This window comes from Embiotoca jacksoni, unplaced genomic scaffold, assembly GCF_022577435.1.
Source record: "Embiotoca jacksoni isolate LCO1_2020_lvr unplaced genomic scaffold, fEmbJac1.0.p SCAF_55, whole genome shotgun sequence".
Taxonomy (NCBI): domain Eukaryota; kingdom Metazoa; phylum Chordata; class Actinopteri; family Embiotocidae; genus Embiotoca; species Embiotoca jacksoni.
The window spans coordinates 1,657,767-1,680,981 of NW_027185409.1; the positions used below are offsets into that span (position 1 = coordinate 1,657,767).

General features: G+C 47.2%; 3 protein-coding genes across 4 annotated transcripts in view; 1 reads left to right on the top strand and 2 right to left on the bottom strand.

The window, feature by feature from the left end:
* On the bottom strand, window positions 1-4,259 carry snx20 (sorting nexin 20). Its single transcript, XM_069172790.1, has 4 exons — window positions 4,067-4,259; window positions 2,724-3,207; window positions 1,997-2,139; window positions 1-1,906 (listed from the first exon to the last, which is right to left on the bottom strand). The coding sequence occupies exons 2-4, from the start codon at window positions 2,764-2,766 to the stop codon at window positions 1,235-1,237; spliced, it is 858 nt and encodes a 285-aa protein (XP_069028891.1). The 5' UTR covers window positions 2,767-3,207; window positions 4,067-4,259; the 3' UTR covers window positions 1-1,234.
* Window positions 4,163-12,304, top strand: LOC138212421 (aminopeptidase N-like). Its single transcript, XM_069172787.1, has 23 exons — window positions 4,163-4,399; window positions 4,574-4,671; window positions 5,414-5,536; window positions 5,707-5,893; window positions 5,968-6,110; window positions 6,417-6,550; window positions 7,016-7,136; window positions 7,568-7,722; window positions 7,797-7,910; window positions 7,994-8,137; window positions 8,474-8,539; window positions 8,644-8,709; window positions 8,853-9,022; window positions 9,300-9,379; window positions 9,460-9,590; window positions 9,666-9,721; window positions 9,947-10,094; window positions 10,176-10,267; window positions 10,548-10,658; window positions 10,739-10,906; window positions 11,191-11,331; window positions 11,754-11,835; window positions 11,900-12,304. The coding sequence occupies exons 1-23, from the start codon at window positions 4,257-4,259 to the stop codon at window positions 12,056-12,058; spliced, it is 2,832 nt and encodes a 943-aa protein (XP_069028888.1). The 5' UTR covers window positions 4,163-4,256; the 3' UTR covers window positions 12,059-12,304.
* LOC138212422 (synaptic vesicle glycoprotein 2B-like) overlaps window positions 12,291-23,215 on the bottom strand; it is a 19,088-nt gene continuing 8,163 nt past the window's right edge. For both annotated transcript variants that reach the window (XM_069172789.1, XM_069172788.1), the window contains 11 exons: window positions 22,243-22,394; window positions 21,819-21,952; window positions 21,592-21,681; window positions 21,285-21,398; window positions 20,907-20,995; window positions 20,616-20,691; window positions 20,392-20,480; window positions 17,142-17,275; window positions 16,442-16,642; window positions 16,199-16,358; window positions 12,291-15,314 (listed from right to left, as the gene is read on the bottom strand). In XM_069172789.1, coding sequence (XP_069028890.1) covers window positions 15,131-15,314; window positions 16,199-16,358; window positions 16,442-16,642; window positions 17,142-17,275; window positions 20,392-20,480; window positions 20,616-20,691; window positions 20,907-20,995; window positions 21,285-21,398; window positions 21,592-21,681; window positions 21,819-21,952; window positions 22,243-22,394 — 1,423 coding nt within the window. In that variant the 3' untranslated portion in view covers window positions 12,291-15,130. The remainder of the gene's footprint in view (window positions 15,315-16,198; window positions 16,359-16,441; window positions 16,643-17,141; window positions 17,276-20,391; window positions 20,481-20,615; window positions 20,692-20,906; window positions 20,996-21,284; window positions 21,399-21,591; window positions 21,682-21,818; window positions 21,953-22,242; window positions 22,395-23,215) is intronic.

A 23,215-nucleotide genomic window follows, 5' to 3' on the forward strand; every position in this document is an offset into this window, starting at 1 on the left:
TGTTCAGACTTTAAAACGAAAAGATTCAAGTCCAAACCATCAGAATTGTATTTTTTTTTAATCAGAAACTGAATATATTCTTGTTTAACAAAACACATTTAATTAAAATAACATTTAGAAATATTTTCAAAATAAATATAGTTCATTCCTCCAGCTGTTAAACATTCTAGATTTAATATCTGTGAACATGAAAATGATGATTATTTTCCAAATTATTTAAGTGACCAGCTAATTTGTGAAACCCTCTCATTGATTGATTGTTTTGTCCGAACAACAGTTCAAACCTTGAAATTATTCAAATTGAATGACAATAATCCAAATCGAAAGCAGGAAATCTTCACATCAGAAACACATATATGGAAATTTACTTTACAAATATATTCAAAAAGAATCATTCTCTGTGAATCAGATAAATGTTTAATCACTAAAAGGCGTCATATTTAAATGTAGTGACGTAATTATACAGCAGACGTCGCAGACAGGAGAACCACATTAAGATGAGGAGGAGAGATCACAGCAGGACGAAGGTTTGGCTCATCTGACCCAGTGGAAGGAGGACCGACCTTTGACCTCCACCTCCAGCAGAGTGCCAACGAGAACGAACCAGACGAGAGAACTTCAGTGGTCCGGAGACGAGACAAGACGGACAGTGATGTCATCGTTGGTTTGTGAACGTTATGAATCCTCCAGTTCAGATTCTGTCCGTCACCATCTTTACTAGTTCGGAGCGGTTTGGAGCAGGAAGTGACCATATTTGGACGAGCTGGGGGAGGAGCCAGCGGTGGATCTGACCGATCTGATCGGAAACCTGACGATACTACGTCCCGCCCACCGATAGCTGTAACCTGACTGCACCACAGGCCTGTCAATCAAACAGACACGCCCCCAAAAACAGGTCTTCTTGAATCTTCTTTTCTAATGAATGAGGGATTATTTTCAGATGGACCTCCAGAAAACTAATAAGAAGGAGTGACTTTAGCTAACAACACCGAGATAACTGATGGACACATTTTATTCACTTTGGATTTGATGAGAGAAGTTGAATGGGAGTCTATGGAGCCGGAGGCTTTTTGGAGCCGACCTCTAGTGGCACTCGCTGGTATTGCAGCTGAAGGCCTCATTTTTCAGACCTGAAGCTAACAACACTTTTATAAACAGTCTGTGGGTGCAGCGTGTTGATCCGTTGGTGCTCTCAGAGCTGCTGACAGTAACTCTGATCCAGTCGGCTCCTTCGTCAGATGAATTCCCGGATCAGCAGCTCCTTCAGGGAGCGTGGCGACGCCTCTCCCCTCTCGGCATCCCTCAGGGTGGTCAGCTCCTCCTGCAGCTGAGCCACGGGTCGACCCAGCCGGTACCCTTCGTCCACCAGCAGCTCCAGCAGGGCGGCTCTGTAGCGCCGCAGGCCGTAGCGCCTCACCGGGGGTAGAGCTCTCTGGGCGGCCGCGAACGCCTGCTCCGGCTCGTCCAGGTCGCGGTGGCAGACGGCGAGGCCGGCCAGCGTGGAGACGGTCATGGTGGGCTGCTGCCACGGCAACAGCTTCTCCTGGATGTCCAGAACGGTCCGCAGCTGCTCCAGAGCGGGCCGGAACTGCCCGGCCCGCAGCAGGCCGTGGGCCCGCCGCTGCTCCTGCTCGGTGAAGAAGGAGGCGAAGAGAGGGGAGTGCCGGACGCAGCGGGTGGCGTACAGCCGGGCCAGGTAGTCCTGCAGCGCCCGGCGCCGCTCCGAGATGCTCTCCGGGCAGAAGTTCCCCGTCAGCAGCTTGCGGGGAAGAAGCACCTCCTCCAGCTCCTCCTCGAACTCCTCCACAAGTCGGTGGTGGAGGTGGCAGAAGTCGCTGTAGCGGCGCTCCACCGACACGCGGTGGGACTCGAAGCTGCCGGAACGCATCACCACGATCTCATACAGCTGGAGAGAGAAACAGGAAGCAGGAAGTGGCGGTTGGAACTCCTGTATGTGACTCTGATCTTTAATAAAGTGTAAAACACGACGTCTCACCACGTGTTTGCTCAGAGTTTGTTCAACAATACGAGTCGATGGGATTTCAAACAGCAGCCTGACGGGTCGCTGCTCCCGCTTCACCGCCTGCCAGTTCTGCTGTAGCTCCTTTGTGGTCAAACTGGAGCAACTGGGAAGGTCATCTACACACACACACACACACACACACACACACACACACACGAGAAACAATATTCAGTCCATTTTATCTGCAGCCGACAGCATTAAGACTGAAAACAAGAGGAAACTGTTTGCTTAGCTTCACATAAAGACTTTTAACCACCAACTGTTTATAAAAGAGTTCGTAGCTTCAGGTCTGTAAAATGGTTCTGATCCAGAAGTGTCTTCAGCTGCAATACCAGCGAGTGCCACTAGAGGTCGGCTCCAAAAAGCCTCCGGCTCCATAGACTCCCATTCAACTTCTCTCATCAAATCCAAAGTGAATAAAATGTGTCCATCAGTTATCTCGGTGTTGTTAGCTAAAGTCACTCCTTCTTATTAGTTTTCTGGAGGTCCATCTGAAAATAATCCCTCATTCATTAGAAAAGAAGATTCAAGAACACCTGTTTTTGGGGGCGTGTCTGTTTGATTGACAGGTAACAGCTATCAGGACGTCTCAGCTGGTTCATAGAGGTCGATCTGAGTCTAAAACTAAAGGTTTTGTTTCTCGTCTTACTGACAGCAGTGAGGATTAAAGCGAACAGAACATGATAGAACGAGAAAGAACCTGGAGTCGGGTCGGTGTCAGCGCTCCTCCGTTGTGCTGCCATCAGATTCAAACAGCTGACAGAACTCAGACCCGCTTCACTGCTCAGATGATCTGCTGCATCTCCACTCGGGGTAGTCCAGCTGGGTCCAGCTGTGTCCTCATTATGTTGGACTTCTGGTCCAGTTCTGGTGATAAAAAAATGGAAGAAAAAGACTGGAGCGTGTTTCCTGAAACACTCAAAACAACATGTAACATGTCAGACAGCAGGAAGTTCCTGCCAGTCAGTGAGAGGAAGTGAAACCAAGCACCATTGTGGTAAAAAAAAACTTTAGCCAGTGTGAAATGTGAGAGGCGCTTGATTTATACGCCTGTAGCAGCAGGCAGGTGGTGTTTCAGTGACAGTTCAGGGTTCTGCGGGAGGTAGTGTACATGCTGAGGATCAACGATCCAGTGACGACGACGTGCAGTTCCTCGCCGCTCCACCAGGAGGAGCTTCAGGCTCCTAAACACACACACAGCAGAGAGGATGCAAGGTCAAAGGTCACAGTGGAAGCAGCTATTCTTTAAGAAAAATTATGTTTGTACGTTAGACTTTGGGTTCCACTATGGGTTCCAGGATCCATCTGGATATAAAATCAACGATAAGAACAATAAACTTTATATACATTAAACAACGTGAGTGATAAAGAAATATTACAAGTTAAACACAGAAGACATTTATTTTGAGGAAGCTCAGATCATCAGAGGGACACAAACAGTCAGGTTTAATAAATCCTGGTGCCTTTCAGGTGTTTACTCTGATCAGAAACTAATTTCTTACAGTTCATAGATCTGTTTCTATAAAATAAATAATAAAAGATGTTTGTTTACATGAAGACTGATGTTTTTTATTGTCACTTCAGCTTGGATTCGTATTTTATTGGAGCTGTTGTGATGATTTATAAAAAGGACAATAAAGTTTTCAGAATTGTTTTAAATGAAGTCATGACGACAATAAAGGATTAACGTGTGTTTCTTCCTCTTTGGAGCTCGATATGAGGAGAGGTGCTTTTACACCTTGTGTCCTGTGAGGGGCGCTGTGCTCTCATCTGGACTGTGTGTGTGTGCGATGACGCAGGCAGGCTGTTCACTCCCCACTGTGTTTTTTTTTGTGGCGATTCAGCAGAATAATAAGGTGATTATATTTTTAATTAAATGTCTTTATAAGGCCACAGCACGCTGAGGTCTCTCCGAAGACAGGAGTGAAGGTTTGACCTTTGAACTCTGCCAGACAAACACCATAAAATGCTGTGTTTTATGACTTGACGTTTGAACCGGCACTCAAAACATTCCAGCAGACAATCTATCAGCAAGTTTATCACCGAGCGTTCCCACGAGAGCCGTCCTCATATCGGATCCATCTATTCCACTCGGTGACAGGTGTGTGTGTGGGGGGGGGTGGGGGTGGAGGGGCAGGACTCCTGGCTGTCCGTCCTCTTCGCTCTCTCCGTCTCGTCGGTCTCTACGTCTCGTCGGTCTCTGAGCCGAGGTTCAGTCCTCCGTCTGTCTGCGATGGGAAGAAGCTGCCGAGTCAGCCGCCTGTGTGTCCTCTGCGTGGTCGTGGCCCTGGTCTCCGTGGCAACCATCGTCACACTGTGGACTATCGCCCTGACGGCGGATGATGGCGACGATGACATCACGGCTCCTTGGGACAGGTAATGAGATGTCCGTCGCCTCGAAGGCAACAAAAGTCTCCAGCTGATCCAAAGTATCAACAGGAAGCAGCTAGAGGTCCTCTACCAAAATAAAAGCACTGACACCCTCAACAGGAAACACTGCGACGTCTTCCTGTTCTGAGATCTTTCGGTCTTTGTGTTTTGTCCCCTCAGCTATCGTCTCCCTGCCGCTCTGGTCCCCGAACTCTACAACGTCACCCTGTGGCCCCGCCTCAGCCCCGCCCCCGACACCGGCCTCTACCTGTTCACAGGTGAGTGACGGCACCACTGCCTCCACCTGCAGGGCATGATGGCAGACTGGATATAAAAGAGTTCGTAGTTTCAGGTCTGTAAAATGGTTCTGATCCAGAAGTGTCTTCAGCTGCAATACCACTGAGTGCCACTAGAGGTCGACTCCAAAAAGCCTCCGGCTCCATAGACTCCCATTCAACTTCTCTCATCAAATCCAAAGTGAATAAAATGTGTCCATCAGTTATCTCGGTGTTGTTAGCTAAAGTCACTCCTTCTTATTAGTTTTCTGGAGGTCCATCTGAAAATAATCCCTCATTCATTAGAAAAGAAGATTCAAGAAGACCTGTTTTTGGGGGCGTGTCTGTTTGATTGACAGGCCTGTGGTGCAGTCAGGTTACAGCTATCGGTGGGCGGGACGTAGTATCGTCAGGTTTCCAATCAGATCGGTCAGATCCACCTCTGGCTCCTCCCCCAGCTCATCCAAATATGGTCACTTCCTGCTCCAAACAGCTCCGAACTAGTAAAGATGGTGACGGACAGAATCTGAACTGGAGGATTCATAATGTTCACAAACCAACGATGACATCACTGATGGATGATGACATCACTGATGGTTGATGATTAGTTATTCTCTCTCTATGAATCAGCTGGTAAGATGTTCAGACACACTGACCTTCAGTGACCTTCAGTGACCTCCAGTGACCTCCAGTGACCTCAATGTGAGGTGACGTTGCCAACAAACATAATAACTTGTCTTTTCAGGACGGTCCGTTGTGCAGTTTGAGTGTGTTCATGAAACCGATCTGATCCTGATTCACTCCAACAAACTCAACTACAGCAAACTGGACGACACACAGACACACATGGCCCGGCTCACTGCTGCAGGTAACACACACACACACACACACACACACACACACACACACACACACTCTCATTTGTTATGTTTGTTGACGTTTATCAGCGCAAACAGATCTCAGTCTGTTTGCAGACGACCTCTTTCTATTTGTGGACGTCCTCACGTCTCATCGCGCCTCCTCTTCTCCCGTCTACAGGTGGCGCTGCTGCTCCCGCTATCCGGTCGTCGTGGCTGCAGCCGGAGACTCAGTATCTGGTCGTCCAGCTGAGCGGTCCGTTGAGTCGAGGCCAGAAGTACCAGCTGTACACGGAGTTCACGGGAGAGCTGGCCGACGACTTGGCCGGATTTTACCGGAGCGAATACGACGAAGACGGAGTCAGGAAGTGAGTTCTCCGTCCGGCTGTTCTCGGATCTGTTTTCGTCGAGACGGTTTGTTAAACGTTTGGTTCTGTCTCAGGATCGTTGCCACCTCTCAGATGCATCCAACTCACGCCAGGAAGACGTTCCCGTGTTTCGACGAGCCGGCCATGAAAGCTGTTTTCTACATAACCGTCCTCCACCCGCCAGGAACGCTAGCCCTGTCCAACGGCATGGACCAAGGTCGGCGCACCGCACGGGACAAATCCACCGTTGGTGTCGGGATCCATCAGCAGATTGATGCTTCTGAACGTTAGCAGTGTTAGCAGCGTTAGCAGTGTTAGTGATAGCAGCAGCATTGGCCGTGTTAAATGTCAGTGAGGTTTGATTTGTCAGTAAACACACCGGTAAAGAGAGTTCACCTGGTGGTAAAGCCGTGTACTACAGCACGGACAAAACATTTTCTGACATTTAATCATGAACATTTTAATAGATGTTTAAATGTCCCTTCGTCCCTCCGGCTTGTTGAAATGTCTCTGTGCTCCTCAGATGTCGTGAACACAACCGCCGATGGAGTCGCTGTTACGCAGACCGAGTTTGAACCCACCAGGAAAATGTCCACGTATCTCCTGGCCATCGTCGTCTGTGACTTCGCACACCTGAGCGCCGCGGGAGACACTCTGGTGATTATCCATGATGTCACATGGAAGGGGAGGGGGCGGGGCTTCAGCTCGTTAAACAGACAGTAAAGGAACGTGGATGCTCTGAAGCAATTGTTCTCAAATGGTGTGAAAAAAAAAGTTTAGGTCCATCTTTTATTTTGTAGTCCACAGAACCTTTGCTGCTACACTTTTATTATGAAAGAGACACGTTTCCCATGATGCAGCGTCCACGCGGGAACTGTTGACCCAAACTAACGTGGTCATATCGGGTTCCTGATTGGTCAATAATCAGAAGAAGGAAGTCACTCCATCTCTGATAGGAGAAAAGTCACGATGTCTCACTCCCAGTAGTTTTCTGTGTACAGACTGGAATCCAATGAAGTTTCCTTTGATTTAAGTCTGGTTGTAAAAATATAAAATAAAGACCTGTAGAATATTAAAATGTATTTTACGGAGGACACCACTTCCTGTGTGTTGTGTGTTCAGATCCGCGTCTGGGCTCGCAGGAGTGTCGTGCAGCAGGGAGGCTACGCTCTCAACGTGACCGGACCCATCCTGGACTTCTTCCAGCGCTACTACAACACCTCGTACCCTCTGAGCAAGTCAGGTGAGCTCCACCTGAGGAGCACTTCCCGGTCAGCTGACGCGCTCTGCGACAGAATTAGTCCAATAACATAAAATTGTTGCCGTGACAACAGAGGATGCTTCACACATGTTCAGAAGATCTCTACGATCAGTCACACATTCGGGATGAGACCACATCATAGTCCGCTGCTCCTCGGCAATGGTTCACAAGAATGGGTCGCACACGAGGTGACAGCGACCTTTGACCCCCAAATTGTAATCACTTCATCCTTCAGTCCAAGTGGACGTTTGTGCCAAATTACAAGAAATTCCCCGAAGGCGTTCCTGAGAGATCTCGCTCTGGAGAGACGTAAAGTTTTCAGACTGAAAGAGATTTGAAAAGAGGTTTTCAGGGTATCGTTGTCGTGACTTCGTCTCCGTCGGCGTACGTTAAAGCTGCTCTCCGCCCTCCAGATCAGATCGCTCTGCCGGACTTTTACTTCGGTGCGATGGAGAACTGGGGTTTGGTGACGTACAGAGAGACCAACCTGCTCTACGACGCCGCCACCTCCTCCAACAGGAGCAAGGAGACCACCGCCACCATCATCGCTCACGAGTTAGCTCACATGGTAAACGCCTCCTCCTCCGACCGATCCGCTCTGTGATTGGCCGACGTGCTGACCGATTGGCGTGTCTGCTGCAGTGGTTCGGTAACCTGGTGACGCTGCGCTGGTGGAACGAGGTCTGGCTGAACGAGGGCTTCGCTTCCTACGTATCGTACCTCGGGGCCGACTACGCCGAGCCAGCGTGGAACGTGGTGAGAACGCGTCGGGGAACACGCGCAGAACGTGACTTCCTGTCCCGGTTTGAAACGTATGTTCGTCTCTCTATCCGCTCCAGAAGGACCTGATCGTCCTGGACGACATCCACCGAGTGTTTGCGGTCGACGCCTTGACGTCCTCTCACCCTCTGTCCTCTAAAGAAGACGCCGTCGTCCTGCCGGATCAGATCAGCGAGCAGTTCGACGTCATCTCGTACAGTAAGGTACGAAGACCGGCGCCGCCACAGCGTCCGTACAAATCAGATGATGTTCTTCAAATTAACGGGATTAAATTTAAACTTTAGCTCGAACTTTGTAAAGTTAATGTTAAAACTTTAGTTTTATCTTTAAGAAGTTAATGTTAGCATTTCAACTTTTGGAAGTTAACATTAGCGTTTAAAATTTGTAAAGTTAATATTAGCATTAATGTTGTTATTTAAACTTTGTCATGTTCATTTTAACATTTAAACTTTGTAAAATCATCGTTAGCGTTTACATTTTGAGAAGTTAGCGTTAGCATTGTAACTTCAGCGATGACCTCCGTCTCCGTGGCTCCGCAGGGCGCAGCAGTGTTGAGGATGCTGTCCGACTTCCTGTCGGAGCCCGTCTTCCTCCAGGGACTCAGAGTACGTTTCTCTGTGTTGAACAATATTTAACGTATATTTTAGTGTTTCGTGAAAAGCTAACGATGGAGGGATGCTAACGTCGGCGGTGTTCCTTTTGGCTGCAGACGTACCTCCATCACTTTGCCTACAGCAACACTGTCGGAGATGACCTGTGGAAACATCTTCAAATGGTAAGATGAAGATTTTATTTTTTTCATCTCCAAAAATGTCCTTAGAAGTTGTTTTTTTTCAGTAAATTACATGTTGCAAGATAAATGTTGAAAATATTTAACTTCTTCTAAATAATCATTTTTGATGAATATTGTTCCTTCAGGCGGTGGAGGACAATAATGTTTCACTTCCTCGTCCAGTTGATGACATCATGAATCCCTGGGTGCTTCAGATGGGCTTCCCTGTAGTTACCATAGATACGACCACCGGGAAGGTATCCCAGAAGCACTTTCTGCTGGAGCCGGACTCCAACGTCACGGCATCCCTGTACAAGTAGGCAGCGTTTCACCATCACCATGTTTTTGCTAATGGTTTATTTTTCCTTTCAGTCTCATGATTGAAACAGCAGATTTCGTTTTCCAAGAAATGGCTACAGGACAAAGCGTGTAATAGACACGCGCGTCCACGACATCAAAACGTGTAACTGTCACATCTGGACAGCCTCAAGCGTAACTATCTCACTGGAGGAGCTGCAGTTTTGGCTTCATGTTTTGGCCCCGCGGGGGGTCGCTGCCTCGTGAATAAAAGCTGAAAGCGTTTCCTCCTCCAGCTACGAGTGGCCGGTTCCGGTCCGGTGGATGAAGACCGGTGAGGTCCAGAGAGACGTCTGGTGGCTGATGGAACAGGAAGGTGCGTCATAACGAGTCAGTAATTAACTGTTAAAAGCGCTGAACTGTGTCTGTGCTGTTTAACGAGTCGTTCCTCTGCAGCGGTGAACCAGGACATGAGGGGCGGGGCTTCGTGGATTCTGGCCAACGTCAACGTAACAGGATATTACCGGGTGAACTACGACCTCGGGAACTGGGAGCGGCTGCTCGCTCAGCTCGGTGCAGCTCACCAGGTATGCCGCCGAGATGTGACACGTGTTGGCATGTGATGGCGTGTTGGCGTGACGACGGTCCGTGTTTGGTTCCAGGACATACCGGTGATTAACAGAGCCCAGCTGGTGGATGATGCTTTCAACCTGGCCAGGTGAGTCCAGGACTTACAACCCAGGAGGGAAAAGTAACTAAGTACTTTAACTCGAGTACAAATTTTACTACTTTACGTGAGTCTTCACCACTTCATTTATCTGACAGCTTTAGTGACGATTACCACGTTAACACCCAAACACACTGACCTGTATCAGGTGGAGGCGGAGCTGACGTCTCAGGTGTGTGCGCTGGATGCTGATTGGTCCGTGTCTTCTGTCTGCAGGGCTCAGCTGGTCTCCACGACACTGGCTCTCAGGATGACCTCTTACCTGTCGGAGGAGACCGAGTACCTGCCCTGGCAGTCTGCTCTGGACAACCTGGATTACTACTACCTGATGCTGGACCGGACCGAGGTCTACCAGCCTCTGCAGGTGAGCAGGTACCTGGTTCCGGTCTCGCTGGGCTCTGGTCCGTCTGCAGATTAACGGAGAAGCCTCGCTGTGATCCCGCAGGACTACGTGAAGACGCAGGTGACGCCCCTCTTCCTCTACTTCAAGAACATGACATCGGACTGGAGCCGTGTTCCTGACAGACACACCGACCAGTAAGTGCACACCTGGACACACCTGGACACAGCTGGACACAGCTGGACACAACTGGACACACCTGGACACAGCTGTCCAACCCGATCACTGACGAATGACATCAATCGTATCGTAGCTTCAGGAGACATCGATGGTCCTTAACCGGACTCAAACCAGAGGTGCTGGTCCTGCTTTCACCTCCTTGTACCAGAACCAGGACCAGGACCATAAGCAGGACCACACATCTGGTTTCTCTGCAGCTGTGATAAAGTCCTGCTTCACCTCTGTCTCCTCCCGCAGGTACAACCAGGTGAACGCTCTGCGGACGGCCTGCAGGACCGGAGTACCGGAGTGCCAGACCCTGACCAGCACCTGGTTCAGACAGTGGATGGACCTGCCTCAGCACAACACGTGGGTCCACCGCACACCTCATCACCTCAGCAGTCTTCAAACACACCAAACTCAGCTGTCAATCATTGTGTTTCCGTCAGGATCCACCCCAACCTGCGCTCGGCGGTGTACTGCAGCGCCGTGGCCGCCGGCGACGAGGCCGAGTGGAACTTCGGTTGGTCGCAGGTCCACAATGCTTCTGTGGTCAGCGAGGCCAGCAAACTGATGTCTGCACTGAGCTGTACGGAGAACACACAGCTGCTCAAGAGGTGGGTGTCCCTGAACCTGGTCCCTGAACCTGGTCCCTGAAGCATGACATCATCATCATCATCATCATCATCATCATCATCATCCACTCAAAATGTTTCCACATATTATTTCATCAAAGTCCACAAAAATGATGCACAAGTTCCAACAACAACAACTAAGATAGAAAATATAAAATCCACCTGAAATAATGTGAAGAGGATCTGAACCCAGCGAGTCCAGAGTTGACTGGAACATTAAAGCAGGTGGATGGACACTATTTAATGACATCATTTCCTGTTCACAGGTACCTGTTGTACACCTTAGACCCCACGATGATCCGGAAACAGGACGCCACTTCCGTCATCACGTCAGTCGCCAGGAACAGACTGGGACAGGCTCTGGCCTGGGACTTCGTCCAGGAGCACTGGGAGTACCTGTTCACGGAGTGAGCGCAGTGCATTGTGGGAAACAGGGATGTAGACACAACACAAGTGTTCGAGTCGCTAACCGTTCAAATCCTACGATTCTCCCAAAACATCTCAATAAAAAATACTGTGATTACATATAAACTCTTATTAAAAGGACCGACTGAACAATGATGAGGGCAATTTAACGTTAATCTAAACAAACTAACATTAGCTTGTTTACGCTAATATTAACATAAAGAAACTATCGTTAGACTGGTTGATAGTTTGTTGTTAAACTAAAGCTAACTTTGACCTAAACTAACTTTAATGTAAACAAACTATCACTAGCTAGTCTGTGCTAACGTTAACCTGTTAGCTGTGTTAGCCTACACTAGCTAACATTAGCGTCTGCTTTCAGGTTCCAGGAACTTCTGACATGTAGAATAAATATTTGTTCCAGGTACGGCGTCGGTTCTTTCTCCTTCGCCTCCCTGATCACCGGAGTCACGGAGAGGTTCTCCACAGCTGCAGACCTTCAGCAGGTGAGCTGAACTTCCTTCCGGTTCTCTCTTTGATCTTCTCTGAGCCGCTCTGCTCTGATTGCAGCTCCTGGACTTCGTGCAGCGTCACGGGGCGGAAGAGTTCGGTTCGGCTGCGCTGGCGGTCGATCAGGCCGTGGAGAGGACCAGAACCAACATCAGGTGGCTGCAGCAGAACCAGCGGGAGGTTCTGGACTGGTTCAGCAGCCATGCTGGGCCTCGGTGAGGAAGACGAGGACGTCCCGACTCGGTTCTGGTTATCTGCTGTTTAATTAACAGAGTGGAAGTTCAACCAGGACCCTGAAGGCATCACCAGCTGCAGACTGAGCAGGAGGTCCTGAAGATAACCAATAGCTCTTTAAACGTCTGATTTCAGGTTGTAATTAAACGGGTGTTTCGAACTTGTTTCCTTATTTCTATTTACACTGTGTAAATAAAGTGAAGGTCAAACACGTTGGTTCAACATCAAACATCCGATCTGCTGTTTCCTTCTTTTATTGATCAAAACCACAGTTGAGACTCAGACCATGTTGAACATACACAGACAGACATGCAGTCGTTCACAGCTCAGCTGCAGCATCACACCAAAACCCGACAGTACGGCAACACGGAGGGACAAACCGGCTCCTGGACTCTGGTCAGTGTTCCCGTCTTACAGGTGAGTGTCGAGCCGCAAAAACAGGAAAAGAGCAGCAGCATCGGGAAATAACGAAGCCGATGAAGGCGACAGGAACTAGTTCCGCTTTATTTTTTACGTTGTTGACTTCTCGTGTGCGTCGGTAGTTTCACTGATTCCACCTCATCGTCACTTCGGTTTTTCACCGACCTGCACAAACGTACGAAGCTTCATCGGAAACATTTGACTGATTGTCGGCGCCGAGCTGTCGACGCAGCGGCTTCACGATCCTTCACGATCCTTAAACCTTACGAATTTAAAATTTATATCGAGGCCACGTTTTACTACATTGAGTACACAACATTATATTGTTCCGGCACAAGATACAACTTGTTCCTATGTTTTGATGAATTCGTTCCCACGTTTTGATGAATTCGTTCCCACGTTTTGATGAATTTGTTCCCATGTTTTGATTGATTTGAACGCTCACTGCAGTGAAAATGTGGCCTCTTCATAAATGATGTTTTCTCTCTTTGACCTTTACTGGCTTTTGCAGGAAAAGAATCAAGAAGGTGAAAATAACTGTGAGCATATTAAACAGGAGAAAAACACGAACACGCAGCAGACCAGAAGATTCGTAACGCAGCCTGAGATCTATTCAATCTGAGATCTATTCAATCTGAGATCTATTCAGTCTGAGATCTATTCAGTCTGAGATCTATTCAGTCTGAGATCTATTCAATCTGAGATCTATTCAGTCTGAGATCTACTCAGTCTGAGATCTATTCAATCTGAGATCTATTCAGTCTGAGATCTATTCAGTCTGAGATCTATTCAATCTGAGATCTATTCAATCTGAGATCTATTCAGTCTGAGATCTATTCAATCTGAGATCTATTCAATCTGAGATCTATTCAGTCTGAGATCTACTCAGTCTGAGATCTATTCAATCTGAGATCTATTCAGTCTGAGATCTATTCAGTCTGAGATCTATTCAATCTGAGATCTATTCAATCTGAGATCTATTCAGTCTGAGATCTATTCAATCTGAGATCTATTCAATCTGAGATCTATTCAGTCTGAGATCTATTCAGTCTGAGATCTATTCAGTCTGAGATCTACTCAGTCTGCTGAGAGGTGACAGGACTTCATGCAGGAAACACACAACAGGAGACGAACACTCGCAGCCTCTCCAATTTGTTTCACACGGAAATGATCGCATGCTGAAGATCAGCAGTTCATCATGAGGTTAGTTTCAGAGGCTTCAAAACACATGTAGACAACATTTAACTTAATTCAGCTTTAAGAAGTGATAATATTAAACCTCAGGGGAAGGTTTAATTTATTCCATCAGCTCTGAGGGGAAGTGAGTTTCACACTGACACGAGAAGATCAATATATCAAATAATCAATTAAATTAAACTCATTAGCTTCAAATCCAGCTGCCACACAGGAAGTCAAGTTCAACACTAATCTCATCCGTAACATAAACAGGAAGTGCAACAATCAGTTATTTAAATTATCCATCAATCTGCAGGTTATCTTCAGAATTATACAACGAAATATTTGGTTGATAAAATATTAGAAGATGATGAAAAACATCAACCTCAAATTATGAAAAAACATCTGAAATGATCCGAAACAACGTAAGCTAACGAACTTCACAGTAAAACTGAGGTCAAAGAGCTGCACGATAAATTGGATTCATTTTAACTTTGAAACGGACGTTTGAGCTGCTTCTCAGAGGTCGACCAGAGTTCACTTCAGGGAAGATGAAGCCGTACAACTATTTGAAATAAAAAAGATTCTGCTCAGATTGATTGTTCCAGTTATCTTAAAATCAAAACTTTCTGACGCTTTCTCCTAATTTTCTGTGCTGTAAAGTTTTGATTGTGATTTAATTTTCCGTGTGTGAGGTCGTCACAGGCATTTTTGACGATTTCTTAATGCTTCAAACAATAATAGATGAATAATTGGCAGATTAACTGATAATGTAAAGAGGAGTTTGTTGCAGCGCCGCTAACACTTTGTGAACAACGTCGTGAAATGTGGTTTCATCTTATTGTGAGAAATACAGAAATAATAATAACATTATAATAAAAGTTTGGCTTTAAATACAACTTTCTGAAATATTTCAGTGATTAGAAACCTTTCATCACACTGATTGTGTAAAACGCGTGTCACCCAGCAGGGGGCGCTGCCGGTTCTCTGAGGTTGTATTCTCCAGGTTCCACCTGGTCACTGCGTTTCGGGACGTTTTGCGTAACTTTTGAAACTTCAAAACGTTTTTAAAAAAACAGCTGGAGACTGAAAGGAACCAATCACAGGGCGGCATCAGTCCACGACATGCATGAGGCGCGTGGCAGACAGACAGGAAGCAGAACATTAAGGAGTGGTCACGTGATTTCAGCCTCGCGCACATCATCATCATCATCATCGTTAAATGGTTAGTAGGTCCAGTGTTGAGGTGGAATTATGGCATCGTTAAAGGATCACACTTGAGCTGACATAACCCCCCCCCCACACACACACTCACGCCCCTCCCCCCTCTGAAATGGTTCCCACGGAGACAGGAGAGCTCGGCGTTGGACACGTTACATCAGTGAGTCCGTTCTTGTCGTCTTTTGAGTGCAGAAGTGAAGTCAGAGTCAAACAGCCCCCCCCCCCGGGCCTCGTGTCACCTCACTGTAAGATCTTCTGTCGTGTGTCGGGCAGTCTCAGGGCTACCAGGCCGCCACACACCAGCGCGCCGAAGGACAGCAGGATGGGGACGGCTTTGGTGACGCCCACGAAGCTGGCGAAGATGGAGCTCCCGAGGACGGCGGCCAGCTTACACAGAGCGTTCAGCACGCCGAACGCCGTCGCCCTGAGACGCAGGCAAACAACACACGACACGGCCGTTACTCAGACCGGCCACCGCCGCTTTTATTTTGAAGGTCCAGAGCCGAAACAGAAGCAGGTGGTTCAGTTTTATTTTTACTGCTGTGCAACGGTTCGATCGATCAGACCTCCTGCTGACATCGTCATGACGTCACAAACAGCGTGATGACATCATCATCCGAAAAAGTTATTGCCATGATGATAACAATAATGGCTGTGATAATTTCACAGCCGTCCTCAATAAATAAATAAAAATAAAATGTTACTTTAGACCTGAGAAGGAATATAGAATATATAACAAATATTTATATATATGTACATTTATTTATTTAATACTTAATCTTTTTCAAAATAATTTTATATTGTTCATAAATAGTTACATGATGTATAATTTTTCTGTAGATTTACATTTATATATGAACATCGTCCCCCAAAAGCAGTAAAATTATTGTTTTGCTCTTTTTGTATTATTTATATAGAAACATTGTAAACATTCACTCGACTACACTTCAGGAGGGCGGGAGAAAAAAGTGTTTATTTTATTAACTTTTTCTTTGATTATTATTATTATTATTATTATTTTTGTTTTGATGGGAGATTGATGATGTCACTTCCTGTTTGTTGCAACCTGATGGCTGATTGGTTGTTTTCAGATGTACGGTATGAAGACGTTTGAACAGGAAGTTGTTGCCCAGCAGTGATCAAATAAAACTCAAAACATCTCTTCATCTCAGCAGGTTGATGAACTCGGTGTCAATCTGGTCTCAAAGCAAAGCGTGTAATAGACCCGCCTGTCGCCTAGACGCCGGCAGACGGAGCGTATCTATTGCACGCTTTACGTGACACACAGCGAGCGTGATGAGGACGTACCTCTTGGACGCCGGGTACAGCTCCACCGTCACCACCTCGATGCCGTTCCACGCCGCCACGCTGACGCTGCAGAACAGACACTGCAGCGCGATGATGGCCGCCTGGCTGAAGCTCAGGAACAGGAAGATGGTGCAGCCGGCCGAGATGAGCATGGAGCCGCCTGAGGAGACAGATCACGTGTGATGAGGCCACGACGAAGACCTCGCAGAGAGAAACCCGGTCCGACCTGAACGGAGGACTCACCTATGATCCGGACCCGGCCGACCTTGTCCATGAAGAGGGCGGAGATGATGTTGCCCGGCAACACCGCCAGGCTGCCCAGGAAGCTGACCAGGTAGATGAGCACGTCGTTCTCCTCCACGGAGTCCAGGTGGCAGCCGCGTTTGTTATGCTCGAAGGTGGTGTTCTCCATCCGACAGTCAACGAACTTCTCCTCCCGCAGGTCTGCAGGGAGGAGCAACAGAGGGAGGAGCAACAGAGGGAGGAGCAACAGAGGGAGGAGCTCAGTGGGAGGAGCTCAGTGGGGCGGCGGCAGCGTTTTCTGTCAACGAACTGATGAAAACTTTAACGTCTCGTCTCGACATGTTTCTGATTCAGAGAGAAACTGTCGTCTGTGTTTCAGATGAATGAAGACAAAGAAACATCATCAACGCCCAACGTTGATGATGATGTCATGTTTATGTTCCCTTTCAAATTAAAAGTAGAGGTTTTTCTGTCCCCTCCTCGACACATTTCTAAAAGAGACAAGGACGGACGGATGGACGGTCAGCGTCTCAAACAGTTTACAACAAAGGTTTGATTGATTACAGACGGACCTCCGACAGACGATGTCTATAAAGTTAATCAAACCTTGCAGCAGGACGTTGGCGTCGGCCGCTGTCCGTCTGTCCTCATGTCCTACTATGTGGACGGAGCTGTCTGTCTCCCGTCAGGCTGCACCTACCTGTGTTGTAGAAGATGGTGGAGCGGATGGTGCAGTTCTCAAACACCGTGTCTGTGGACTTGATGTCCTCAAAGTGACAGTCTTCGAACAGAGAGTCCTCAAACTTCACTGACTTCATCTCTATACTGATGAACCTATGAGGATGGGATGGACACACACCAGCAGACAAGAGTCTTTCTCAGTGCCGAGCTCTCGCTGCGTCTCAGGGGTTCCAACACCAGAACAAACCGACGGGACGGACCAGGATGTACAGCCCGACCGGAGCCAGTACCTGCTGGTTATCGGACTCCAACGCACCTGAACCGACCGCACCGAGACGAAATGATCTGAACTCACACAGGAAGTCAACCTGAGGAACCAGGAGGAACCAGGAGGAACCAGGAGGTACCAGGAGGTACCAGGAGGAACCAGGAAGAAGCTCCCGGAGAGTTTTACCCTGAAGGAGTCCCTGCTCAGACGGCGGAGGAGCTCTACAACCAACTTTTTAAATATCTGGAGCTGCAGTGTTTGTTCAGCGCATCGTTTGTGTCCGATGACAGTGAGGAAGACTATTTATCGATATATCATCATCATATCGTCGTCATATTCTTGTCGTACCGTCGTCATAACATCATCACACCACCATTGTACCATCGTAACATATCGTCATCACATAACTGAATTCGAGCCTTGATTAAAGTGTCCAGTCTGCTTGTTGGTGTGAAATGCATTCTGGGATACTCAGACGTCACTTCCTGTCGTTCGATTGGACTTCGACCTGCAGCATCATCTCGGGCTGCGACTGACGACGTTTCAGAACCCCCGAGAACACAAAGCAGAGCGCAGGCTGAGAAAGGCCTGAACAACACATGGACCCACTTCTATCGCTGCGGCAGAACCACGACCAGAACCAGAACCAGAACGGGCCGAGGAGCCGGGGGGATCCAAAATGGCCGCCAGTGATTAATACTGCGGTGGAAACAAGCGTTGCTTCCCGTGTGAACAGCGTGTTGGAGTGAAAAATGGTGGAACTTTCATCTCCATGGCGACGCAGTACAATCAGAGGCGGCCCGGATCGGGTGATGCTGATGAGGGTTGAAGCCCGTTCTGTCCGGTTCCGTCTGCGGGAAGCGTAGAAGCTCAGTGATACACAGCAGCGGTGGAACGTGTTGTGTATCTGCTCGAGAACCTGAAGATACTCTCTGTCAGTCTGTGACACGAGCGTCAGGTTCTGCTGGTTGAAAAGCAACGTGAAGAAACAGGAAGTCAGAACTTCTCAAACCGAACAGAACTCTGTTCAGAACTTTGTATTTGTTGGTGTTTGAACCCGTCGCACGTCATTTTATATTCCTAACACTGTTTGAGCTGCACTACTTCTCGTCCCACTGCTTGCAAAAGTTTCACAACAAAAAACTTTTTTACTCTAATAAAACGCTGTAGGGGCTTTTAATTTGAAATAATACAGGAAGTTTTGAGTTTGTATTGACGCGTAATGCAGCAACTTTGATGGCGAAAAATGGTAGCGGATCATCAACGAGGCTTCAGGTAAATTTCGTGACTCAATTAATACATTTTACATGTAATTATGAGAAATTTAAACCGTTCTATTTGTTTTTATTGTCTCTCTTGAATGAAAAAAACTATTTGGATCTTCAAACACGCAAAATATGTTTATGAATTTAAAACCGGAACAAGAAAATGGAAAACTGTATTTCTTTACGTCCTTAGAAACAGTTTGGTCTGAAAACGTCTAAAGAAAGGAAACGGGTGATAAGGGGGCGGGGCTGAACACGATACTGCCATCGGCCACCAGGGGGCGGTGGAGCTGCTGCTGAGGAGCCGCTGTGTCCTCCATCCTGCTGGTCGAGGACAAATTGAAGTGTGTGCAAGAGGTCGCTCTTTTGGCATCAGCTGTCACAGACTGACTGAGTGTATCTTCACTGACTGTCCCACGAGGTCAGAGGTCAACGATACCTCTGGAAATGTAAACAAATCAAACTGTTCTGCTGAAAAGATCCAGAACCAGAAAAAACCCACAGAGTGAAGCTGTAGAAACCGCTGAGGGTTCATCGTCTTCACTGAGGAACTACACGCTTTCTGTTCTGACCGACACACACACACACACACACACACACACACACACACACACACACACACAGGTCAGAACACACGTGAGTGTCTGATGATGAAATGACTGATCAATATGAACGTTTCATCAGTCACTTCACTGACTGATAATCAATGTAATCAATAGAGAAAACTGCCTACAGAGTTCTTACTGAAACAAACAGTCTGCTGATCTGATGGTTGCCATGTTAAAGGAGCAACAAATACAGCGTACGAAGGCGGATCAATAAGTTCAGAGGGTTCCTGAACGCAGCACGGTGATGCAGCAGGATCAACAACCTTCATGAGGAAGTATTCATGTCGTGTCTTCATCAACATCATCACCTGACATCAGATTTTGAGTCAAATTTTGGAGGAACAGAACATTTTCAACACGCCTGCTGCCGGCCGAGTGTTCCTGAGCCCATGCAGTGATTTCCACGACAGGATCGTGGCTTTTTTTTTAAAGCACTGTTGGTGACAGAAAAACATCCGATTTTGGGTTCAAACTCTGTAAACGGTCAACAGAGACCCTTGAAAGTCTTCAGAAAATCTACGACGACAAAGCGATGAGCCGGGCGATGTGTTCTGAGGGACGTTCAGGTTTCAAGAGGGGCGGAGCTTCACTGTTCAAGACTGAAAAAGGCGTCAGGTCAGGAGACACCAGCTGGGTTTTCTTTGTGTCACGGTGAATTCGTCCCCCAGAGTCAGACTGTCAACACCGAGTTCCACCGGGACCTTCTGAGGGGAACATTCACTGAAAAACCACCTGAACTGTGTCGCCATGGCAACAGGGTTCTCCAACAAGACGACACGCCCGCTCACAGTGGAGGAGAGGAACCAGTGGAAATCACTGCGTGGGCTCAGGAACACTTGGCTGTGAGCATGTTGAAGATTCTGTTTCCTAAAATCTGCTGTTTCTCTGCTCCAGTTTCAAGTTTCCATGGTGACGTCACTAATGTTCACGTACCAGCGGTCACGTTAACATGTGGAACTCAGTGATGATGATGATGATGATGAAGAGACGACATTCTGAATACTTCTTCATGAAGGTTGTTGCTTACTTCCTGATCTGTGTACATCACCGTGCTGCGTTCAGGGACACTCTGAACTTACTGATCCACCTTCGTATTAACGTCTCACCTGCAGTGAATCCGTCACTTACGTGTCTCGGATGTATTCTCCTTCTTTATGGATCTGGTTCTCCAAAGAAAAGTTAAAACGTGCGTTCTCCACTCGTTCCCTGTGGAACACCTGAACGGAGACAAAACGGCGAACACATCGTTTTCTTCCTCATTTGAATGGGAATATGTAAAAAAACACATTATTTCTACTACAAACAGGAAATAAAACTTAACGTGAGTTCATTAATGACATGGTTCACCTCACCTTCATCTTGGACTGGTACTCCTCGTACTGAAGGTGTTTAATCATGTCGGGGAACCACACCGACAAACCATAGTAACTATGACGACATGAGAGACACAGATAATCAATTGAACGTTTTATTTTGAAAGTTCCTGTTATTCCAAATGTTAAAGTTGCACCGCCGCATTCATTCGGTACATCTGGATCTATTTATTTACAAATAGGCTCCGCCCCCATCTCCACCCACCCCTGCTGGCCACTGCTTGCCCGGCGAGGCTTCGGGGCCCGCCCCCTCAGGTGCGGCGAACTCACCTGAAGGACATGCAGAACCAGATGACGGCCATGAAGAGCGTCGCGTAGCGCAGCTCTGCAGACAGGAGCGACGCCACGTTCCTCAAAACCTGCGACAAACAGACGAGAACCTCAAACTTTAGCTTTGGATCCGCCCACCGTCCACCTCGTCTGGTCTTTCACTTCCTGTCTGCACAGGAAGTGGGGCTTTGTCTCCTCGTGTGACCATTATTAAACTTCATACTGACAGAAATACGACGTGTTTACAGCCCAATGCTGCATTCAACAGGAACTCTGAACCTTTTGATCGCTCGTAGTGGAGCCAGAGGTTGTCTGGAGCCCCCTAGTGGCCATCAGCGGTATTGTACTTGAAGTCCGCAGCGGTCTTCTTCTACGTACCAGTTTGCAGAGCGTCAGCGAGCGTACGGCCCAGCGCTGCACCGCCGTTCCAGTCGCGCTCTGGATCTCGATGAACTCGTCCTCCGCCGTCTTCGGAGCTTTGATGTGAGTCACCTGAAACGCAAAGGCTTTTCAAAATAAAACTCCTGATTCCATTGGTGTCATCTCACCTGCTTTTATTGGATCATAAAGTCGTGTACTGTTCACGTTATAAGTCTGCTTATGTCGAAGAGTGTTACACAAACCTTAGTATTATTATTATTATTATTATTATTATTGTTATTATTGTTTAACTACATGTACTCACAGTGAAGACTTTCTCAGGCTGACCTTTGGCCCTCCAGTTGGTGTCGTGGACCTGCTTCAGGATCATCCAGGCCTCATCGTGTTTGGCATTCTGCTCCACACACACACACACACACACACACACACACACACACACACACACACACACACACACACACACAGCAGTTGTTATTGTTTAGCTCTGTTCGGTTCGTGAACGTGAACGTGAACGTGAACGTGAACGTGAACCTCCAGCAGGAAGCGCGGGCTCTCGGGCATGAAGGTGAGTCCGATCAGGGAGGTGATCGCAGGCAGAGCGGCGACCACGACGAACACCCTCCAGCTGTGGAACTGGAACTCGCCGCCCATACTTAAGCCCCAGCCTGCACACACACACACACACACACACACATTACAACCTACAACAGGAGACTCACGACTGTTTTCCCTCTTAACTTGTTTTTTGTTAGCCGGTTAGTCCATTAGCACACTAGCCCGTTAGCTTGTTAGTCTGCGTGAATGTGAACATATTCATTGGAAGCAGGTGTAATGGACCATCGGGGTCGTGACCTCTGTGTGTGGGTGGAGCATCTGTTTCCTACAACTAGAATATGTGAACGTAAAGAGACTCCACCCCCTTCATGTATGTCCTGTTTCCTCGGTGGTGTCTCACCGTATTGGGGGATGACCCCCCAGGCCGTGAACGAGGCGTAGATCCCGCCGATCATCCAGAACATGCACAGCCAGGACAGGTGCTCTCCTCGCTTGTCCATCTGGAGGAACTCGGAGAAGTACGAGTACACGATGGGAACGGTGCCGCCGATGCTGAGACACAACGAGAAGGAGACACGTTTAAAAAAACAACTAAATCACACAGAACAGTTTCTAAAGAGGAAGAAAGAATGAATGTGACGCTGCAACGAGAACTAAATCAGTGTTTTTATGTTCTGGTGTGAAGTTGCTGTAAAAAGCAGAACGTGTCTGTTTCTGTTTCTCTGTTCGACCTCCTTTCTGAGTCGGCGGTTCCCTGCGGACCTCCGTGGTTCTGGGAGAATCTGTACTGTAACAGAACACCTCGTCTCCATCTGTAAAAAGCTGCATCCTCCGATGGAAAAACACCACGCAGCAGCAGGAAGACGAAGAAACACGAAGCCGACGGGATGATTTATGGAAAATGTATCCGACAACAAAACACGTAAAAAACAGGAAAACAGGAAAACAAAGTGCTGCGATGTCGGATATCATTTATTATTTATCATTTATCATTTATTATTTATCATTTATCATTTATCATTTATTATTTATCATTTATCATTTATTATTTATCATTTATCATTTATCATTTATCATTTATCATTTATCATTTATCATTTATTATTTATCATTTATCATTTATCATTTATCATTTATCATTTATCTAAAACTATGATTTGGATTTGACTCTGTTTCTGTCGTCGATCAGTCAGACGAGCTGCGGTCGGTTATTGCTTAATTAAAAATCAATCAAAGGAATTAATTGAAAATAAAAAGCACATGAGCAGAGGCTAGCTCCAGTGTTAGCTCAGCTGATTCTTCCTGTGATTTATTTTTGTTTTCATAGTTCCTCTATTTTTTTATGAAGGTGTGAAGGTATGAAGGTGTGAAGG

Coding starts and splice junctions, on each gene's coding strand:
- snx20 (XM_069172790.1), bottom strand. CDS start 2,766: ATGGCAGCACAACGGAGGAGCGCTGACACCGACCCGACTCCAG. Junction 2,140..2,723: donor TGACACCGACCCGACTCCAG/GTTCTTTCTCGT, acceptor GTGTGTGTGTAG/ATGACCTTCCCAGTTGCTCC. Junction 1,907..1,996: donor AAACTCTGAGCAAACACGTG/GTGAGACGTCGT, acceptor TTCTCTCTCCAG/CTGTATGAGATCGTGGTGAT.
- LOC138212421 (XM_069172787.1), top strand. CDS start 4,257: ATGGGAAGAAGCTGCCGAGTCAGCCGCCTGTGTGTCCTCTGCGTGGTC. Junction 4,672..5,413: donor CGGCCTCTACCTGTTCACAG/GTGAGTGACGGC, acceptor TTGTCTTTTCAG/GACGGTCCGTTGTGCAGTTT. Junction 5,537..5,706: donor GGCCCGGCTCACTGCTGCAG/GTAACACACACA, acceptor TCCCGTCTACAG/GTGGCGCTGCTGCTCCCGCT.